This window comes from Hippichthys cyanospilos, chromosome 17, assembly GCF_059441005.1.
Source record: "Hippichthys cyanospilos isolate Australia breed blue-spotted pipefish chromosome 17, RoL_Hcya_1.0, whole genome shotgun sequence".
Lineage (NCBI taxonomy): Eukaryota > Metazoa > Chordata > Actinopteri > Syngnathiformes > Syngnathidae > Hippichthys > Hippichthys cyanospilos.
This window is the reverse complement of record NC_142385.1, coordinates 16,628,073-16,642,592: the sequence shown is the minus strand read 5'-3', so window position 1 is coordinate 16,642,592 and position 14,520 is coordinate 16,628,073. Positions and strand designations below refer to the sequence as shown.

The 14,520-nt window shown below is 52.6% G+C and overlaps 2 protein-coding genes across 2 annotated transcripts; both read left to right on the top strand.

Moving 5' to 3' along the window:
• Positions 1-715: 715 nt before the first annotated feature.
• On the top strand, positions 716-7,609 carry LOC148410028 (prolyl 4-hydroxylase subunit alpha-1-like). Its single transcript, XM_088439654.1, has 13 exons — positions 716-750; positions 2,927-2,998; positions 3,201-3,296; positions 3,361-3,513; positions 3,598-3,735; positions 3,994-4,239; positions 5,125-5,360; positions 5,627-5,697; positions 5,983-6,082; positions 6,168-6,218; positions 6,522-6,587; positions 6,656-6,724; positions 6,912-7,609. Exons 2-13 carry the CDS (start codon positions 2,929-2,931, stop codon positions 7,056-7,058), a joined length of 1,443 nt encoding a protein of 480 aa, XP_088295780.1. The 5' UTR covers positions 716-750; positions 2,927-2,928; the 3' UTR covers positions 7,059-7,609.
• A 1,921-nt stretch (positions 7,610-9,530) lies between these two features.
• Positions 9,531-14,158, top strand: LOC148410027 (prolyl 4-hydroxylase subunit alpha-1-like). The gene is made up of 13 exons (XM_088438999.1): positions 9,531-9,611; positions 9,693-9,789; positions 9,864-10,015; positions 10,100-10,237; positions 10,581-10,841; positions 10,918-11,078; positions 11,140-11,316; positions 11,444-11,514; positions 12,083-12,182; positions 12,281-12,334; positions 12,868-12,933; positions 13,018-13,086; positions 13,974-14,158. The coding sequence occupies exons 2-13, from the start codon at positions 9,698-9,700 to the stop codon at positions 14,070-14,072; spliced, it is 1,440 nt and encodes a 479-aa protein (XP_088295125.1). The 5' UTR covers positions 9,531-9,611; positions 9,693-9,697; the 3' UTR covers positions 14,073-14,158.
• Positions 14,159-14,520: the final 362 nt, after the last annotated feature.

The window sequence follows — 14,520 nt, the reverse complement described above, 5'->3', positions numbered from 1 at the left end:
TCGCCTTGGCAACAGCGAGTCCAAAGTCTTTTCTGGACGCGATTGGCCGGGGAGCTTTTGTTGCTACGGAGATGAAATAAGGATTAGCGTCACTTGTTTTTTTTTCCATTTCAGGCGCTTTGATGCGCTTGTTTTCCTTTTCCGTTTTAGACTAATCCGTATAAGTCGTTGAAAGTTGATTTCTTTTGCTCTTTCTTTTGGTAATGTTACAAAGAATACAGTTTTAGCTATGGCTTGACAACTTTTATAGATGATAATCGGATTTATTTTTTTAGTTTATATTTATATTTTTCATTGATAATGCTAAATGATGGCGCGCGATGGAATTTCGATGTATGAAAAGCACTTGTGGTGTCGGTTTTCACAAAAACAACCTTGTACGGTGAGGCTTTTTTCTCAGAAAACAACCAACCAAACAAAACAACAAGCGCACACCAAAGCTCATGACAATGAATCCTTCACAGATCCGCCGGCAACAAAAATGGAATTCATTCCAAGCGCAAGCCACCAGAAATGGGAAAACGGGAAAGGTAGTCTTCCGCTTTTGTCCATACGGCGCTGCCGCAAAACAGCGTAAAAGAAGCATTGTCAAAGTCTCGCTTTAATGACGCCCGCGATGGTGAAACGAGTAACTCCGGCCGCACTTGTTCCCAGACGTCATAGTCGGCAATAAAATGAAACATGAACAAAAAAAAAAGCCGCAGAGGAAGCCCGGCAGCAGTCGCTTGGAGTCGGTCGGCAGTCAAGAAGGTAAAGGCACAAAAGCGACGCCCTCGCCGCATTCTTCTCCGTGTAGATTGTGTAAATGTCGGTCGCTCGTCTCGCTTTGCCACCCGTTTGAAAAAAGCTCTCTCTGTTCGACCCCGATCCAGGTCAATGTGGGGGGCGCGGCCACGTGACCGGAACGTCATACCTTATCTACGGCATTCGCTAGTTTGAAACGTGAGATCAAATGGATATCGGCTACGGCTGACGTTGCGCGTATTGGCATCCAACGCAAATGCAACATAGCGCTTCGGGCGGTTTGTCGCGTCTGACGTCGGCGCTGCTAGCGCGTCCGTCGTCAGCGCTTTAGCGAGGACATCGCACGGGAGGCCCTTCGCGTGCCCCCAAACCGAACTTCACTTACACCCTTAAAATATTCCCCAAAATAAATATTATTGCTCCTGCGGACTTGCAAATGATTCCCGGATGGCTGGAAATGTCAAATAAAAACGTACAAATGAAACGTCCTAAAAAGGTGGCTCTCTCTCTGCCCTCGTCACCAACAAAGCAGAACAAACGAGTGAACTGCCTGAATAGTGTCAACTGCCACAATGAATACAGTACGAGTCGTTTCAGGAGTCGGTTTAGGAGCCTTTTTTATTCTTCTTCACGTGATATATTTGGATTATGATGCGCTAATGTAATTCAGAGATGTATTTGTTACCATTTTTGATGCATTTTTATCATTGAATAATAATCACTTAAAGGGTTTAACAGCATTTTAGGGGCTTGCAACGGATTAGGCTATTAACCTGGAAGAGGCGGCCCTACAAAATGATTTCTGGAACAAATTCATTCCGGAAATAGAAGTCTATCCAGATATTTTCCATATATTATGTTTGTTTACCAATGCTTAAAACCTATCCGAGGCACAACAGAATCGAAATCAGAAGATTTCCAAATTGCCAAGGTCATCTCTTATCTTCACTTTTAACCTCTTAACTCTGAGACAAATTTCATTTGGAAGATCTTGGTTTCTGCAAGAAAGACAACATTGTCTTAACTGGAGCGGCGTGGGAGTTTGTTGAGGAATCGGTGTGTGACATTTGATTTGTACTTTTTCTTGCCGTACGCGCCCTTGTCTTTCGTGGTATTTTGCACAAATCATGACAAGGTAAAAAGGTGTCATCAAAGTACGCTTCACATTGTGCGGCTTGTCGGGCAGGATGCTTCAACAAAAGGCAAAGCGGATGAACTGGAATTGCTTTGGGACTAAAAATAGATGGACGGGAGGTTATTCACGACCGGCAACGTCCGAGTGTTTACTCGCGACTTTCAGCGGCTTCGGGGAAGAAAAACTCAAAGCATAGGAGTGAAAAAAAAAAAAAAAAAAAAACACACAAAAAACACGCAAAAAAACCAATGCGATGCTTATTACAGGAAATGGCGCCGTTTCTGTTTGTTTGCTTTTTTTAACCGCCGGTCTATTGTGCGGAACGTAAATCTGCTCGGAGAAGTGAAGAGAATAAGAATTGTATTGTGTGGGATGACGATAAAACTCTTGAAGTGACTAGAAGAAACCTAACCCAAAAATATTGCAACTCCATTCATGATTCTAAATGTAAAGTTCAAATTTTACAAGCGTGTTTTTCAAGGGTCACGGCGATGTTTCACGACAGCGTCGAAGCGTACCCTTTCCCGCCCGCCCCTAACCCTCATCTTAACCCGGTTGCAATTCAAATCTATCCTCTCGAACCCAGTCCTCCGGCGTCTCGCCCTCAAACACTCGGCGGACCCTTGGCAATTGGGTAATCGCCCCGGACCGAGATCCAATTCAGAGCTGTACTGGCTAAGAGGTCCGGATTCGCGGGCTTCGCCCAAAGGCTCCCGACGAGTACGCGCTGTCCCCGCAAAGACATCAAAATACAGAGTTCGGTCCCCGCTAAGTGTAAAAACAAACAAACAAACAAACAAGCAAACAAGGACGGGCACGCAAACACAGTGTGGCCCAACCTCCGTCCAAACCCCCAAACCGACTCCAGGGGCTTGAGGGAAGCCGCGTTAAGAAGCGCCGGTTCAGCGCGACTCAGTCGTGTCGAAATCCTTGGACTTCATCCCGAAGAAGGCCTTACTTTGCTATTTGATTTTTTTTTAAAAGCACGTCCAGTTATTGAAAAGGACATAATACAAGGGCCAATAACCACTCTTACGGACTTCTTAGACATGGCGCCGTGGTGGTCGTGGTTGCTCCTCATCGGCTTCTCCTCGGCTAATGAATTCTACTCTTCCATAGGTGAGTCTCCTCAATAATGATCGTCATGAATGGCAGTTCTGATCAAATACAGCTGTACTTGTGAAAACAGCTCTTTGCCGCTTACTGTACTGATAGCTAGTTTGCTTGAATTGACGTCAGCGCTGGCGGACTTGCAATTTCAAACGGAAAGCGCAAAGTCTACGGCCGTTCCTCTGCAGCAAGCGTGCGCGTGTGCCATCAGGTCAAATGACGGAACTGCTGCACACGGAGCGGCGCCTGTTGGTCTCGCTGGCGGATTACATCCGAGCGGGAGAGAACAAACTGCAGAGCCTCAAAAGGTCAAAGGCGGCGGGCGGCCTCGATAAGGCGGGACCCAGGGGGTCATGATGCGCGCGTACTCGGGTGGTCCAAGGAGCTGTCCGACCTGTCGGCATCGGCCGTCCGGGACCCCGAAGGCTTTCTGGGTCACCCTGTGAACGCCTTTAAATTTCTGAAGAGGCTGAACGGAGAGCGGAGAGAGCTGGACGGACTGGTGCGCAGCGACGTGTCCAAAAGTGAAGACAAAACCGGCAGATGTTCTCCGGCGTCACTCCGAGACGTAGGGCCGACCTTTCCATACTCCGTCTCTCGGGATCCAGGTTTCTTGTCCAACGTGACGGCCGGGAGGACGCGGCTCCCCGACAAGGACGACCAGAAGGGCGCGGCCCGAGCCCTCCTGAGGCTGCAGGACGCGTACGAGCTGGACACCGAGGTCCTCGCCAAAGGGGAGCTGCCAGGTGAGCCGATTCGGTCTTCACAGCAATCTTCCGTTGCTGTGACGCTCCAAGCGTTCGAGGTAGTCCTAATTTCTTTGTCCCGCCGCGGAAAAGATATCCGCTCGGTCCGTAACGCTCTAAGATGGAGCCAAAGCCCGGGCGGACTCCGTCCGGCTCCATTTCCGCTCCGCGAATCCTCCGGGATCTCCATTCGCACGTCTACATTTTGGAGCTGGAAGTGTCGGGGAGTCCTAAACACAGCCCCCGCCTCTGACGCAGGAAGCTCTCAGCTCCGCGGCGGCCTGACTGTGGACGATTGCTACGACGTGGGACTGGCGGCGTACCAGGAGGGCGACTTCCGCCGCACGGAGCTGTGGATGTCTCAGGCTCTTCGGCAGATGCGGCGGGGCGAGACTCCCGCAAAGGTCAACGCCGTCACCCTGTTGGACTACCACAGCTACTCCCTCTACAAGCAAGGAGACCTGCCGCGCGCGTTGGAGTCCACCAAGCAGCTGCTTGAGATTGGTGAGTAGATCTCAACGAACATCCGGAACCTCGGCGTCCCCTTTGTCAAGCTCACGTTTGAGTTTGTCGGGCCTGGAAATCGACAGCAAAAAAAATCTCCCGCTTTCCGGCCAAGGCTTTTTGTGAGTGAAACGTACGACTCCCGATTGTTTTCTTCCGAATGCCAATAGTTGACGCTCACCACCGAGGGCGGGAAATCCCCCGGTTTACAGAAGCGTTTGACCGACTTGAAGTTCCGGCCGTTGATCGCCTTAGGATCGATTGGCGTTTATTGCGGATTTCGGGGATTCAGAGTAACAGTTTCATCTCGCGAAGGCATCTGTGGACAAGGCGTCCTTTGATTTATCGTATCCGACTGTATTTTGATTGCACGTTTGTGTCCGAGAAAATGGGGCCCGCATTCAAATCCTCCAAACATTTTTCTCCAAAAACTTGCGATCATCGGCCCTCTCGTTGCAGTTCCCACGAAGGAATTATCACTGCATCGGTGGGTCAGCCACACGTGCGTCTTTTCCAGTCTATATACAGATGTAACGCTTTCCCGTGGCGGGTAAAAGCTTTCAGTGACTTGTAGCAATCTCAGCCGGGTGCGGGTGACCTGCACTTAAGCCCTCGGGTTCGGCGCGCTTCATTGGCTCAGGCCGCCACTTGGGCGGCAGTTAGATGAAGCCGGCCACCGACCGAGATAACTTGGAACACGCCGCAGTTTGTTTGCCTTCGATCGGATCCGGCGAACGAACGAGCCAAAAAGAGTCTTAAATACTACGAGTACCACCTGGCCCACCCAAACGCGAGCAGTGAGACCCCGCGGACGCAGAATGAAAGCGGGGGCGCCGCCGCCGTCTACAAGCGGCTGTGTCGCGGCCAGAGCGACGCGACGGTGAGGAAAAGCGGCGCGCCGGCGCCCCGGAACGCTCGGCTTTCTCCGCTCGCCTTTGCGACGGACGGCGCTCGGGCGGAGCCGGCTCTTCTGCCGTTACCGCGACAACGGCGGCCATCCCAACCTCCTGATGAGTCCCGCCAAAGAGGAAGACCTGTGCCACGTTCCCCGCATCGTCCGCTATCACGACGTGGCTTCGGACGAGGACATGGAAACCATCAAAGAGTTGGCCAAACCCCAAGTTAGTCCGCTCCGCCCTCATGTCCGAAAGACGCCGCCGCACAGGTGCTGAACTTATTCCGCGCGTTTCGGAGCCTTCGCTCTCGCGTGGGCCCGACGATTCGAACGATGGGGATCGTTTCCGAGCTCCCGCGGAGCTCGCCGATAAACCGATCGTTCGAATCGGGGGAGCAAAAAACACGCGAAAGCGAGCGCTGCGCGCCTCTTTGTCTCCGTGTCCCTGTCTGTCTGCGTCTCCGCCGGATGACGGCGCCACGGCCCGGCTAGCTCTCGCGCTCCAAAGTGAGAGACAACCCCAACAACACGAGTCTCGCATCTCGACTCCGGGTCTCCCAGAAGTAAGGCCGAGCGAACGGATGGACGCGGGGGCTGCGTGCGGGGTAGCGACGGCAGACTTATACCGTCCTTTCTCTGACCGTCTGACGCGAATGAATATCCATACTTTAAGGAACAGGGAGCTCACTAAATAAAACACCGGCTTGACTGAGGGTAGACGCAAAAGTTGTAAAAACAAGCCTTTCATCTCCCGTTACCCGATTAGATGCCAGGGACATCTTTTCACGCTTTCTGAGAGCCGCATACTTAAGCCGGGGACGCAACTCGTCCCCGTTCTCCTTCCTCAGCTCGTGGCTGGGCAACGACCAGTATCCGGAGGCGAAGCGTCTGATCGACAGAGTGGCTTATATCACGGGCCTGGACACGTCCACCGCCGAGTCCATGCAGGTCCGCTTTTCTCGACTTAAACCTTCACTCAAAAAGGGGGAAGAATAAAAGGCCGCGGGTGATCGCTTTGCGCTTGTTTGTGCAGGTGGCCAACTACGGAGTGGGAGGACAGTATGAACCGCATACGGACTTTCAGGTGCGGATGTCCGGGGATCGGAAACCGGACCCGTTTTTCGCCGATTGGAATCGGGGGGGGGGGGGCATCGCACGCGTCTTTTGTACCATACGTAACATTTCGACCGAGCTAATATGACGCTAGAATGATAATGTGTGTCAAATATTTTCAGACGGAGCTATTTTCAGACCTTCGGGCCGCGCCGCGTTTAACGTTCCTCGTTTAGTCCGTCACCGGAAAATCTGCTGCTACCAACAAAGCGGATTGGCGCGGGGATAACGGGCCGCTTTCGCCATGTGTAACCACGCCGCCGTGTTTTCACAGAAAAACGTGACCGTCCCCTTCGCAGATTTGGGAACGGGAAACCGAATCGCCACCTGGCTGCTTTATGTCAGTGAAGCAAAAAACTCGACCCGAGTCTCGGTCAAGTCCTTTTTTGACGGCTTCAATTCTTGCAGTTAAGCGAGGTGCCGGCGGGGGGCGCCACCGTCTTCCCCAGAGCGGGCGCCGTGGCCTGGCCCATCAAGGTTTGCCTTTCGCACTTAAACGGCCGCTTCTGCTGACGCTGAAGCTCGCGTCGGCTTTTGAAGCCACCGAAATATGACAGTCGGAAAGTATGGGGGACGCGGCGCGGTTCGCCCACAAACGCCGCCGCTACGTGACGTGGCGAAGCAAGCGGCTGACCTCGCTTTTTTTCTCTGGGTGCGCCCGCAGGGCTCGGCCGTGTTCTGGTACAATCTTCACCCCAACGGAGAGGGAGACTTTCAAACCCAACATGCCGCTTGTCCCGTCCTGGTGGGGAGCAAGTGGGGCGCGTTTACCGATTCTTTATTTGTGATTGGTGACACGCCAGAAAAATAAGCAACATATTGTTACGGCACGTTTCAAAACGGCGGCGTCGTCCCTTTCCTCAGTGGCCAACACCTGGTTGCACGAGAGAGGCCAAGAGTTCAGGAGGCGCCGCCGTCAAAGTTAACCGAGGAATCGCAGCGACGGAATGTCGCGGGGCCGCGTTGCCGTGACGACTGTCGTCCGTCGGCCCCTTCGACTGAATCGACTTCGACGTGATCAAGCCACAGACTAAACGTGCGCATTTCCGAACACGCCCCACGAGTCTTTTTCGTTCTTCTGGACCTCGGCTCGACTTTGCGAGCATAAAGCTACTTTGAAAGCGACCTCAAAACACTACCTTGAAATCACGCGAAGCTAAGTTGGAATGTTACTCTGCAACCCTCCCATCACCTTCAAACCTTGTTTTGAAAACCCGACCTTGCTCTACAACTCCAAGCCTTCACCACAATTAACCTCGGCACGCGACTAGGCATACACACTTGAGCTTGCTGCGGAGTCTGTGGGATTGGAGTGGCCTCCGGGTATGGCGTACCGAGCGTCTTCACGCACGTAATAAAGAGTTTTGCGGCGATGGTGTCCTTGTTTTAATTGGCACTGGAGGTGGGTTTTTACTACCGGAAAGATGAATGGACAGTTAACCAGATTTTCAGAAAACGTCCCACGTGCGAATACTTAGTTCATAGCGAAGGCGCTGGTTTATCAACGTTTGTTTTTGGTTCCAACTTTGATGAGAGGTGACCGCTAAAAGCTCATTTCCACCATGGCGTGGCCGGACGGGTCTGAAGAACGTGGCCCCGATCGGTGATTTTTTGCCGGAGCCTTCCCGTAACCCCGCCAGAGGCCCCCGTGCCTCCAAGCTCTCTATGCGCGGCGGGTTCTCAACTAGAACGCTAAACCTTTGGAAACCACGCCAACTACCTACGGCTCCCAAAATGTCCCCAAATAAACCCCAAATCCATTTGGAAAGGGTTAATAACTCAAAATTGTGAACCTACGAGAGTCTGGAGAGCGGGTTCTGATAGACTGGATCGCAATAGATACTGTCGAGAGAGCAATCCACGGGTCTGTAGCTACTTAACAACAAAAGATGAGGGCCTCCGAATATGCTCCCACTTATCGCGCCAAGTGCAACTAATTACACATGTAAATATGCTACAGGTAACTCCCGCCCAACTTGTTTCTTAACCCGAGAGGCAGCCAGGGGAAAAAAAAGGCAAAGCGAAGGTCGCGGAGCAGGCGTTGAGAGTGCTGAATTGAAGTCGGCGGAAAGAAGATAACGGCAGAGAAACAAGGCTTTGGCATTTGTCCGGCCACCGGGAAACAAATGTAAGCCGCTTGCCTCGCTTATGACTGACCGCTCCTTGCTTTTTTTTTTTTTTTTGTTGTTTTTACCCCATTGAGGGTCAAGGTTGTGGGCGTGGCCACATTACACGGGAATAAGCTTCAAATGTTTACGTTCCGCGCCGGCTAACGCGTCAAACGTTTTTCTATTTCAAAGTTGAGAGCGTAATCCGTATCATGGCTTCTTTTCCATACCGCCGCTGCTCCTCTGGGATGCTTTGGTCAGTTATCGGAGGTCGGAATTGAGTTGAAACAACAATTGTTGAGGCGATGAAGAAATGTTTCACTTATTTGGAGCTACTAGGTTTTGCTGCTCCATGCCCTTTGTTTGTCCTTTGTCTGAATTATTATTTGGCAGAGTCCACTATCTACACATACTGCCGTCCGAAATGACGCGATTCGGTCGTTCTTTTCTTTTTCTAAGGCAGACCGCACAGGTGCGAGGAAACAATGACGAAACGGCGCCATCTATCGGACAAACAAAAAGTTGAAAACTACGGCACGAGTCTTGAGCGGCTTATTCGTGTTGGAAGCAATAATTATAGAGCATATTGTTGGACGTCGCTTGTCGAGCAACATTCTTGACTGACCGCCTGGAATTCTAATGACAAAGTTGTGTTCTTGACTCCCGGTGACATTTACGTGTGAAATCCCCATTTTGAAGCAGCTCGGGGAGCGTAGAACGTCTAGACAGAGGCGGAGTAGTCAAAAAAGCAAAAAGACTGTGGTTGCGCGCACCTTTTCATTCTTGCGGATGTGGCTGTCTTGATTATGAAGTCGTCACGATGAATCGCTAGTAATTAGGGCTAAATGACAACATTTCTACGTTTGACCTCAAACGGTTCTTTCTCATGATCATCAAGTAATCTATGTTGTGTTTAGTCATGGCGGGCTGTCGCTTGTTGCTGCTTCTCCTCATCAGCTTCTCTTCGGCTGCCAGAGAATTCTACTCTTCCATAGGCGAGTCTGCTCAATTATTATGAGCGTCATTTTCATCATTATTGCTGATATAATATTCGCCCTACACCGTATTGTAATCATGCGCATTTGTGGAAGATGCTAATGTCAGATCTGACATCAGCGCGAGCATGCTAACAAATACCAGTTGAGGGATGCGCGCGTGGCTTTTTTTTTTTTTTTTTGACGCACACAAGGGAGTTGAACGCGAATATGCTTCCTTCAAATATGCCGATCAATTTGGGAGTTTTGAATCCAAAATTTGTAAGTGAACGGAACAGAGGCTACACCGATGACTTTCCACCAAGACGCTCAAATTGTCACGGCGTGCGCGTGTGCCATCAGGTCACATGACGGAGCTGCTGCACACGGAGCAGCGCCTGCTGGCCTCGCTGCGGGATTACATCCGAGCGGAGGAGAACAAACTGGAGAGCGTCAAAAGGTCGAAGGGCGCCGAGGCCTCAGCGCGCCGACCTTTGCCGCGGGTCGCGTGACCGGGCCGCGGCGTGTGCTCAGGCGGGCCGAGAAGCTGTCCGAGCAGTCGGCGTCTGCCACCCGGGACCCCGAGGGCTTCCTGAGCCACCCCGTGAACGCCTTTAAACTTCTGAAGAGGTTGAGCGCCGAGTGGAGCGAGCTGGAGAGCCTGGTGGCCAGCGATGTGTCGGACGGTGAAAACGCGCAACTGTCCCGAAATCTTGAGCCGCCCGTCCAAGGGAAGTCTGAGTTCTGAGGCGCCGTCTCTCGGGGTTCAGGTTTCTTGTCCAACCTGACCGCCGGTAGGGAGGAGCTCCCCGACGGGGACGACCGGACGGGCGCGGCCCGAGCCCTCCTGAGGCTGCAGGACACGTACGAGCTGGACACCGAGGCTCTGGCCAAAGGGGAGCTGCCGGGTGAGCGGCGTTCATGTCTGTTGCCAGTCTTCTTTTTGCCCGCGCCGTGGCAGACGCGCGTATGCCGTGGAGCGCCACCCATTCGCGGCGGTCGTAATTTCACCTTCTCGCGTGGTTCTGTGAGAACTGCGCTATTGTGCGGCACTGGACAAAAAATACATCCGATCGATGCGACGCTCGAAGGTGGAGACGGAGTCCTGGCAAAGTAGCAAAAGGGATGCATCTGGACTAAGAGGACGTCCCCGCTCCACTTCTGCCCCATGAATATTTTGGCATTCACATTTGCGCGTCCATATTTTGAAGCTCGGGATCACGTTAGCGCAGCGCCTCTCCGGGCCCTCAGGCTTTCCGGGTCACCCCGCCCCTCGCCTCGGCGGCAACTTGACGGCGGACGATTGCTACGACGTGGGCCTGGCGGCGTACCGGGAGAATGACTTCTACCGCACGGGGCTTTGGATGGCTCAGGCGCTCCGGCAAATGGAGGAGGGCGAGACGGCGGCAACCGTGGATGCCGTCACCCTTTTGGACTACTACAGCTTCTCCCTCTACAAGCAAGGAGATCTGGCGCGCGCATCGGCGACCAGCAAGCGGATCCTGGAGATCGGTGAGACGTGAGAAAAAATGTCCGCTCGCCTCAGGTTTGGCGCACTTCATTGCCGCCGTTTGTTTGCGTTTGTCAGATCCGGTTAACGAACGAGCCAAAAAGAATATCGCGTACTACGAGTACCGGCTGGCAAATCCGACGGAGGGCGAAGAGACGCCGCGGACGTTGGGGCGGGATCCGATTGGCTACGACGCCGCAATGTACAAGCGGCTGTGTCGCGGCCAGAGCAGGGAGCTGGTGAGAAGGAGCCGGCGAGCGCGCCGGAAGCCTTCGCTCCCTCTGCTTATTTTTCTGCCAGACGCCGCTCAGGCAGAGCCGCCTCTCCTGCCGCTACCACGGCAACCGCGGCCATCCCAACCTCCTGATCGATCCGGCCAAAGAGGAGGATCTGTGGGACGTCCCCCGCGTCGTCCGCTATCACGACGTGGTGTCGGAGAAGGACGCGGAAAGGATCAAAACGTTGGCCAGACCCAAAGTTAGCCCCTTCAAGGCTCCCGACGGGTCCACCGCCGTCAACACATTGTTGTAGGGTGAAAGATGAAAGGCGGTGCTTTCCGTGAAACTGAGCGCGCTCTCTTTGCCTCCTTCCACGGCCGAGCTAGCTCTCACGCTCCAAAGTGCATAACGACACCAACAACGAAAGCTACGCATCTCGGGTCAGAATCTCCCAGAAGTAAGGACCGGCGAGTGGACGCGCCGCCTGCGCGCTTTTGTTTTGGATACATGGCGGGGGCTGGCATTCTGGGTTTTTACCGCCTTTGCGGGGACCTCTTGTCCTTGTGGGACCCTCTTCTTAAGACTAGCTTCTGTAATTTAGCTTTGAAATGGATTTTGCTTGACGTTAGCGATCGTGATGTGAGGAAATAGTGCAGGCTATTTGGGCTTGAAAGCTTTTGCGATGTATTGTCATACAGCAAAGGCCTATCGCAATACGTATTACCGTATAGAGGGCAAAAAAAAACAAAAAAATCATCTTATTGACTTGAAAGCCCCCCCCCTTTGTTTTTGATTGTATGCTTGCCCTTTCATATCGCACATCAAAAAGCCCGAGTCGGCTGAACGTTTCCCCCATTGATGATCATTTACGACAGTTCAATTCGTTTTCGCAAATGTCATTTGAACAAAACAATATGAGCGCTGCTTTAGATGTGAGGAAAGATGCATTTTCCTCCTGATATTTCTTTTCCAACTCTAACCCCGTTCTATTTCTTATTTGTTTTTTTACCTTTTTTTCCCCTCAGCACCTGGCTGCGGAATAACCAGTACCCAGAAGTCAACAAGCTGATCAGGAGAGTGGGTTACATCACCGGCCTGGAGATGTCCACCGCAGAGGACCTGCAGGTCCGCTTCCTCCCGCCGCTCGTCTCAACTTAAACGTGGGGAAAAAAAAAAACAAACAAAAAACACAAGTGTGAGTATCAAAGCTTGTGTTTGTGCAGGTGGCCAACTACGGCTTAGGAGGAGTGTATGAACCACATATCGACTTCCAGGTGGTAAATATCATCTGGGACACGTTCATCCTTTTCCCCCTCGCAAAAGACATCCGTTTCTTACTTCGCGCGAGTGAAATTTGGGCGCTCGATTGAGCGAAACAAATCTAAGAATCCGTCCGGCCTTGGAAAGAAAAGGTTTTTCAAAATAAAATAGCTTTCAGACCGGGTTAATACTGTAGTTCATTATTCCCAGTGCTGCCCACACGGCCCGGTGTGCCGCACGAGCCACAGACCGGTACCGGTACCGGTACCGGGCCGCCGACTGGCGCTTGGCGACCTCTGCACTAAACCTTTCTCAAAAAAAATCCCCCTCAACTGACACGACTCCTCCTTGACACCGTTTACAATGTTCTCATTCTAATGGATGACTTAAGTCGTCGTTGGCATTTAGAGGTTGGAGAGCTCAACAAATTCCAAGCGCGCGACTCGCCCTCGCCGAGCGAGTCGTTCCAATTCATAAAGCGTCGTCGGCATCAATGAAAACGGCGTCCGAGCGGATCGGCGCGCGCGACGCTCGTGTCTTCTCTCCGCAGAAAGACGTGGGCGAACCTTACGCAGATTTGGGCACGGGAAACCGGATCGCCACCTGGCTGACTTATGTCAGTAAGGCAACCTCGCCTCGCCTTTTGGTCAGGGAAGCGCTCGGCCGGCAAGCTTTAAGGGATTGGACTGTATGCTTGCAGTTAAGCCACGTGCAGGCGGGGGGCGCCACCGTATTCCCCAGAGCGGGCGCCGTCGCCTGGCCCGTCAAGGTCGGTCTTCCACACTTAAATGGATTCTTCCACCAATGCTCAAATTCCCGCCAGCTATCGAAAGGATGAAATGACGCGTCTTAGTATGGCGCCGCGCGTCACCCCGGGCGGCTAATGTCAGGGGTCCGTAACTTCTCCGTTCTTCCGGCGGACTCGCAGGGCTCGGCCGTGTTCTGGTACAATCTTCATCCCGACGGGGAGGGAGACCATCAAACCCAGCACGCCGCTTGTGTCAGAGAAATCTCAGAAAAGAAGACTAGGACAAGCCTAGCTGCTTAAACAGCAAAAAGAGTAACTCAGACCAGCCAAGATTGACTTTTCTACGCCGGCGCAGGGAAAAAAGCTTGAGCAAATGTAACTCGTGGGTCTTCCAACGCCAGTTTTTCCACTTGCCCAGCCGTTCCCCCCGGCTTTTATTGAATAGAAGCATAGCAGATTACAAGACACAACAAAAGAGCCAGCCGGGCGCCACCGGCAGCTGGGCCAAGGTCCCGGCTCACACTTTCGTGCGTCAACAGTTCTATCTAAGGACAGGGTCAAGATGAACTAGGATTGCATAAATGGGTAACAATGAACTAAGAACATAATGATAACAACCTAATATATGATTCCCTTCACAGCTTGTCCCGTCCTGGTGGGGAGCAAGTGGGGTGCGTTTGCAGATTTTTGGGGGAATGGAATTTATGAGAGCGCGTTCCCGCCATTCTGGAAGAACACCTTTTAAAAGAACAACTTTTTTTTAGAAGCGTGACAGCAATACGCTTTGGCTGTATTGGCTTTACTGGCAACAGTATGACTAAATATTGGCCTATCAAGTAAAAAGACCGGTTTGCGGGATTTTCCGTCGACGGAGTAAAAACGCTGGCGTTTTGTCTTTCCTTCCCAAGTGGCCAACACGTGGCTGCACGAGAGAGGTCAAGAGTTCAGGAGGCGCTGCCGCCAGGGGTGACCGAGGACCGCCGCAAACGAGTGGACGGCGACGATAACCGCGCTGATGAGGCACCCACCCCACCCCACCGCACCGCACCGCACCGCACCGCACCGCACCGCACCGCACCGCACTTTGCTGTTTTATCACGGGCCGCCGTTCGGCTCGCAACGAACGAACGACGGACCCCGGCGACGACGCAGTAAAATTTGCATTTCTCAAAGAGTCTTTTTATTCCGTTTTCTTCTTTACGCCATCATTCGGCGGAGTTTTCAAACCCCGAGACCTCAAACCTCAAAAGTTTGCCAGCCCGGCCCTAGTTTGAAAGCCGAACCCGAAAAGCCCGCCTTGCCATCGCCGGCGTTAGGCTGAAAGTGCTGAAAGTGCTGATTTGCAAGGCCGGACCATAAAGCGCATTTCGCGAGCCCGACCTTGCCCTATAACCCTAAGCCACCTGGAAAGCGCGACGGACCTTCGGAGGCGGCCATCGCCGTTGGAGCTCGACG